Source organism: Mauremys mutica, chromosome 12 (assembly GCF_020497125.1).
Source record: "Mauremys mutica isolate MM-2020 ecotype Southern chromosome 12, ASM2049712v1, whole genome shotgun sequence".
Classification (NCBI taxonomy): Eukaryota; Metazoa; Chordata; order Testudines; family Geoemydidae; genus Mauremys; species Mauremys mutica.
In genome coordinates this window covers 31,250,282-31,257,306 of record NC_059083.1, presented here as the reverse complement: position 1 = coordinate 31,257,306, position 7,025 = coordinate 31,250,282, and the positions used below count along the sequence as shown (strand labels likewise).

At 48.6% G+C, this 7,025-nt stretch overlaps 1 protein-coding gene across 1 annotated transcript; it reads left to right on the top strand.

Annotated features, from left to right (window-relative positions):
* The first annotated feature begins 419 nt into the window (after positions 1–419).
* Positions 420–4,530, top strand: LOC123345523 (zinc finger protein 883-like). Its single transcript, XM_044982500.1, has 3 exons — positions 420–652; positions 1,673–1,786; positions 2,155–4,530. The coding sequence occupies exons 1-3, from the start codon at positions 526–528 to the stop codon at positions 3,693–3,695; spliced, it is 1,782 nt and encodes a 593-aa protein (XP_044838435.1). The 5' UTR covers positions 420–525; the 3' UTR covers positions 3,696–4,530.
* The last annotated feature ends 2,495 nt before the right edge of the window (positions 4,531–7,025 follow it).

The window sequence follows — 7,025 nt, the reverse complement described above, 5'->3', positions numbered from 1 at the left end:
CCCCCACCTCCTGTCCCCATTTTTCACACTTGCTCTCTGGTCACCCTACTGCCGCCAGCCCCGGTGGGGCTGGGGCGGGGGGAGCCAGCCCCAGCCCTGCTGAACAGGCCCATTGGGGGGAGGGAAATTTCTGCATGTCTGAATGAGAAACACCCCCCCCCCCTGCCCCCACAGGGCTGGGAAAACTTGACCAGACTCCCAGGGCTGGAGCCCGACCCCACTGGCCAGAGGCTGCTGTGAAATACGCAGGGAAGCTGTTGGGATTCCTGTCCCTGTCCCCGGCTCAGAGCTCTGCTTCCCGCATCAGCCTGTGGCTGGCAGGCGTGTGGGAAATGAGGAGACCCTGCCCTGCTCCGTGTGCTGGGGGGGGACAAGAGCTCTCACCTTCTCCCACCCCCTGAAGCCTCCTGGCTGCTCTGAGCAGGGGCGGGGGGAGGATTCTGCTTCTCCAAACTTCCTCCCCCATGATTAGTGCGATTGTGGCTGGGGCAGCAGGTGCTGAGTGGGGGACTCTTGTTGTTCCAGATGCCGGTGACCTTCGAGGAGGTGGCTGTGTATTTCACCCAGGGGCAGGGGGCTCTGCTGGACCCCGCTCAGAGAGCCCTCTACAGGGACGTCATGCAGGAGAACTACGAGACGGTGACCTCGCTGGGTAAGAGATTCCCGTCCCCTCAGCTATTTTAAGCCATGGGGTCTGCATGTCTGACTCTGCTCAGTTGGGGTCACATAGTGCCATCGCTCTCAACCAGGGGCCCCTGTGGGGCTGTGAGCAGGCTTCAGGGGGGCCACCAAGCCAGGCCAGAATTAGATTTGCTGAGGCCCAGGGCACAAAATGGAAGCCGCACTGCATGGGGCTGGGGCTGAAGCCTGAGCAACATAGCTTTACGGCGCCCCGTGTTGTGTGAGACCCTGGGTAATTGCCCTGCTCCCTACCCCCTAATGCTGGCCCTGGCTTTTATGCGCAAAAACCAGTTGGTGTGGCAGAGGTGGGCCATGGCGTTTTTATACCATGTTGGCGGGGGGAGAGGGGCTCAGACAGAAAAAGTTGAAAACCCCAGTGAAGTCCACAGCTCCACTGTGAGAGAGACTTGCATCTTCACACCCCCTTCAGGGGAACAGGGGAGGCAGAAACCTAATTGACAGGCTAATTCGTCCCCATCTCTCCAGCTGTCAATGGGCCAGAAGCAGGGGATTGCCCTGCCTGTGTTATTTTTCCTTCACACTCCGCTCATTGGCCCTCTTGGGACTAGCTCCACCCCTGGGGAGGCTCTCAGGGCTGCAGGATCAGGGGGGCTGGGACAGGTTGTACAGTGGGGGTGCTGAGAGCCATTGAACCAAACTGTAAACCCTGGATCTAATGGAAACCACTTCAAGCCAGGAGGTGCGACAGCTCCCCCAGCACGGCTAGTTCCAGCACATCCGTGCTGGTTTGGAAATAGGCAGGAGTTTAACACCAGAGCTGTGCGTGCCAGAAAGTCCCCCAGACGCATCTGCCCTGAGGCTTCCTAGTGAGGGCGTGACAACTCCCCACCCCTACCCTGAGATGTCTGCTGCTCCCAAAGAGTCTGAGTTACCACAGTCGCTTGCAGGGCCAGGTAAAACTCAAGGAATGTTCCCTGTGACAAATACTCTGCAAGACTCCGGACCTTGCATGATTTCACCCCCTGTGCAGGATTCCCCATTCCCAAACCTGACCTGATCGCCCGGCTAGAAGGAGGAGAAGAGCCGTGGGTCTCGGATGTCCAGACCGATGAGGAAAGGGAGAGCCCGAGAGACACCCGCACAGGTGAGGAGTCAGGGAAACTGAGAAAGAACCATCCTGAGCATGAAGGAAAAAGCTGGGACTCCCAAAATGTGCCATGAGCGAGAGCCCTGAGCTTTGTCCCATCTCACCCAGGTGAGGGCTGCAGTCAGCAGGTGTCGTATCATTAAGGCAAATATAAGTTATGGCTTCCCACCCATCCTGTTAGCTGTCGGGAATTTCCTCCTTGACTTTCCTTCACTGGGAGTGTTGGGGTGGGATGGGGAGATGGAGACATTGGATTCTCCCTCCCCAACAGTCACTGTGTTGTGTTTTCCCTCTTTTCTATTCCCCTTCCTGTCCTTTCTCCCCAGCACAGGCAGTGACTCCTGTCTGGATTCTCTCTCTCCCAGCAGGTGATAGAACAGCTAGTGAGAACAAGGAGGAGAATCAGCAGCAGGAAGGTCCTGAGCAAGTGGAACCGCAGGAGAGGTTTTTGAGCAGAGCTGAAGGGAATTTTTCCCAGTACTTGGAACAAGGAAATGCCTGGGGAGATCGACACCGATCAGAGATGCAGCTGGGAAACTATCCTGAGAAGAAACTGGATGAATCTATTCAAGGTGGTGGAAGATGCAAGAATCCCAAGGAAACCACAATCCAGCAGACAAGTCACAATGAAGAAAAACCCTACAAATGCCTTGAGTGTGGGAAGAGTTTCCTTGTCAGTACATTCCTTCTCAGACATTGGAGAACCCACACAGGAGAGAAGTCCTATCAATGCATAAACTGTGGGAGAAGCTTCAGTGAGAAGTCAAGCTTTATTGTGCACCAGAGACTGCACACAGGAGAGAAACCCTATCAATGCCGCCTTGAGTATTGTAAAAGTTTTAGTCAGAGGTCACCACTTATGGCACATCACAGATCCCACACAGGAGAGAAGCCCTATAAATGCTTAGACTGTGGGAAAAGCTTCAGTAAAAAAACACATCTTGTTACACACCAGAGAGTGCACACAGGAGAAAGACCATATAAGTGCCTTCACTGTGGGAAAAGTTTCAGTCAGAGTTCAAACCTTATTGTACATCAGAAACTGCACACGGGCGAGAGACCATATAGATGCTTTGAGTGTGGAAAAAGTTATAGCAAAAGTTCATACCTTATTAAACATGTGAGAATCCACACGGGAGAAAGACCCTATAAATGCCTCGAGTGTGGGAAAAGTTTTATGGAAAGTTCATCCCTTCTTAAACATGAGAGAATCCATACAGGAGAAAGACCCTATAAATGCCTGGACTGTGGGAAAACTTTCAGTCAAAGCTCACACCTTACTCAACATGGGAGAATCCACTTGGGAGAAAGACCCTATAAATGCCTCGAGTGTGGGAAAAGTTTTATGGAAAGTTCATCCCTTCTTAAACATGGGAGAATCCACACAGGAGAAAGACCCTATAAATGCCTGGACTGTGGGAAAACTTTCAGTCAAAGCTCACACCTTACTCAACATGGGAGAATCCACACAGGAGAAAGACCCTATAAATGCCTTGAGTATGGGAAAAGTTTTGTTGTCAGAACAAAACTTACTAGACATCAGGCAATCCACACAGGAGAGAGACCCATTAAGTGCCTTAAGTGTGGGAAAAGTTTTATTCAGAAGTCACATCTTACTGTACACCAGAGAGTTCACACAGGAGAGAGACCCTTTAAATGCCTTAAGTGTGGGAAAAGTTTTATGGAAAGTTCATCCCTTACTAAACATGGGAGAATCCACACAGGAGAAAGACCCTATAAATGTCTTGAGTGTGGGAAAAGTTTCAGTCAGCGCTCAAACCTTACTAAACATGGGAGAATCCACACGGGAGAGAGACCTTATAAATGCCTGGAGTGTGGGGAAAGCTTCAATAGGAGCTCAAAGCTCACCAAACACCAGAAAGTCCACAAAGGTGAGAAACCTTAGGAATAGTTGACCTTAGGAAAAGATTCAATTTGACTTCACACATCAGTGATCCACACAACAGAGGGACCTTGAATGTGGGGGAAGCTTCATTTGGTGTTTCCGGAATATCAGGGATCCACAAATCTGCACAGGGAAGAAACATCTGAGACATTCTTAGTGTGGAAATTGCTCCAAGTGGAGCTAACCCTGCATTGGACATAAGATGTAGGGATATTAAAGAACGTTTACATTACACGTTTTATATGAGAAATGATTTATTGATTTATTGTTTTATTATTAACTAATACTTTATAACTTAAGGTTTATGTTAGAAGTAAGTTTGTAAGGATTTATTGTTAGAAATAGCTGTGTCTGTGTGAAGCCTGCTCAAGGAGATACTTTGTACAAAACTTTTTAAACGTCAATTAACTCTAAGTGCCTGTTTTCTAAGTGAAACTTTGTAACATTTTGTAATGGCCGCTGTAAGCCGCTGATTGGTTAATTGACTCAGCACCAAGCGCGAGCTGTCAATTGACTCTGTAAGCTGCTAATTGGCCAATTGACTTTAACTCAGCGCACAAGCTGTCAATTAACCCTATGCCTCAGGCAAAACTATGTAACTACCTTGTAACCACCCCGGTAAGATACAAATAGAGAGCCCCCACCTCTGTTAATTCATTTTTATCTCACTTTGTTTCTTAATTGTTAAAAGACAAGGAGTCTCACACCCCAAAAAGATAAAAAGACAGTAAAATAAATGTAGTTAAGATAAAAAGTATATGTGAATGAATGTCTAGTTTAAATGATGAATGAATGGTTAGGGAGTTACCAGCCTGAAAAATTCAGTGTCGTTGAAGAAGGTGTCAAGTGGAATCAACCAGATGACCCCTGGAGGGCAAACTGGAATCCACCCCGGCACCTCAAAGGAAACATCTGACAGAATGGAGCCAGCCACCTGCTGATTGATTCAACAACAGCAGAATGAAGAACTAACATAGGGAAAAATCCCTATAAAACTAGACTCTGGAGAATAAGGACTTTGAGTCAATGGTTCTGCTGCCAGCCTCCAGGAGCATCAGGTGCACCTGACCCGGACTCGACTCCACTCTTGTGTGCAGGATACCTGGCCAGTATTCTGTCACAAGCAACTTTAGGCTGGTAACTATAATATCTACACAGAACTTGTATGAATGATTGTGTGAATGGAGATATATATATATATATATATAGGAATATATAATCATAGGAACAAGTAGCCAAACAACGTTGTTTGCTATCTTTTATTTTATTATGGTATTTACAATAAATGTGACAAATGTCTTTTCCCCTTTAATAAGATCCTGCTAGTTTTTATTGGTGTAACAAAGAGACTCCTCCATACAGCAGGGAAATTCTCTGAGTGCTCTGACTAGGGCTGGCCATGATGACAAACCTATTTCCTCGTTCCCACTCACATCAGGGGTCTTTGGCTCCCAAGGATCCAGCAGCAGCTGGTCAGTGACCCTCTGGCTTTGCCTGGTCTAAGCAAACTCCAGGCAGAGGAGGAGAAGCCCCGATCAGCCCCTCCCCCCTGCTGCAGCCCTGGCAGCTGAGCAGATAGGCCAAAGGTGGGGGAAGGAAGAGAGAGAAACTCCTCCGGATGCTCCCTGTTTGGCTGAAGTTCCTCCTCTTCCTTCCCCCCGCCCAACCGGGATCTCCCTGTCCTGGAGAGGAGGAGAAGGATACTTGGGCCAGGCCCCATCTTCACTCTAAGCACTGGTCCCTGTCTGTTACAGCTGTCCCCCAACTTTCTGTTTTTGCTGAGTGGCCGCCCCCCCGGCCATGGAACTAACAAAAGTCACGGCCTGGCCCTGCTGTTCATGGAAATGACTTGTGCAGACTAACTGGAGCCATTGCTTTGCTCAGGGAGGGGGGCTTTTTGCTCCTTTGTTCAGACCTGGGCTCGGTGTAGAGGTGCTCTGCCCAGGAATGCAAGACCTAAAGTGGCCACATAGCTGAGTGTATGAGTCATGCCTGTGGCCTAGAACATGCCCAGACATGCCTATGCCTACCTGGAGTTTTTCCCTGCCTCCTCTCCTCCCTGTAACAAGGGGAACCAATCAGAGTTACTGGCGGGAAACTGCCTAAGTTTGCCTTTATAACCAGACATTTTCTGATCAGACCTCAGAGAAGGTCCTTGCTTTGCCACCTGGTCTGATCAGCTAGGGGTCTTTGGGGAGCCCTCTCCCCGCTCTCATTTGTTTTTGAGCATACCCCCGTTTTAAACTCCCCTCCCACAAACAACGAATTTTGCCTGGAGATCTCCTGATTACTGTAAGCGAATCGAGTCCTCTCTGCATCCTCCGATGCTGAAACTGCTGATCCTGCTGCTGCTGCTTTGGGGATTGGTAAGAACTCCCTCTTGCAAACTCCCCCTGTGTTGGCTGCTGGCTCTTTCCCCAGCAGACAGACCTAAGCTAACTCCCTGGTCTGTGCTGCTAAAAATAAGCCTGTGCCTCTGCTAAGCTGTAACTCCCTGAACTCTATCCTGGGCTCACACCACTCTGCCCTCTGGAACTACCCCTAGTCTAAGGTGCACCCATTAGGTTAGGTTTAGCCTTTAGTCTAGATAAGTTGTAATTTCATTTTGCATAGCTGTGGTTAAGTTAGGTTTAGCATTGTACTCTGTAAGTTAGGCTTAGAGAATTGTTGCATTGTGTTTTGTTACTTGCTAATTTGTGTAGTCTTGGTTAAGTTAGGTCATAGATAAGATTTTGCTGTGTTCTGTATAATTGTGATTGTCTGTCTTCCCACTGTCGGCCCCCCTCAATTGTATTGCTGAACTCTAGCATCAAACCCCATTGGTTATCCTTTCTTCTCTCTAATACACCTCACATTCTACATTTACACCACTGTGACACATCTTTACCTAGAATTGTTTGCTATTTAACATATTTTATCCATAGCTGTTAGTTGGTTACATGCTGCTGTAACACATCCCTTGCATAGAAAATTGTTAGAAATATATGATGGAACAGGTAGCTGTGTTAATTGGTTACCCACTGTATTGTATCCTACTGTATTGTACCCCACTATTGAAACCCCCTATACTGTTCACCAAAAGAAACCCCTCCCCAATAATCTACCTTAACAAACCCCATACCCCTCACTATTGAATTTTCCCTGTTTTTTGCATTTTCTCAATAAAGTTTATTTTGCACCCCACCAGTGCAGTAATTGTCCCCCAAGATCCCCTACCTGCTGGCAGGGTCAGTCCCCACCCCCCATCTTCTACCACTCCCTGGGCTGGGCTCCCCCACTGACCTGGAGCTGTTCGCTGCAGGGGGAGTGTCCCTGGGGGCTGGTAACTCC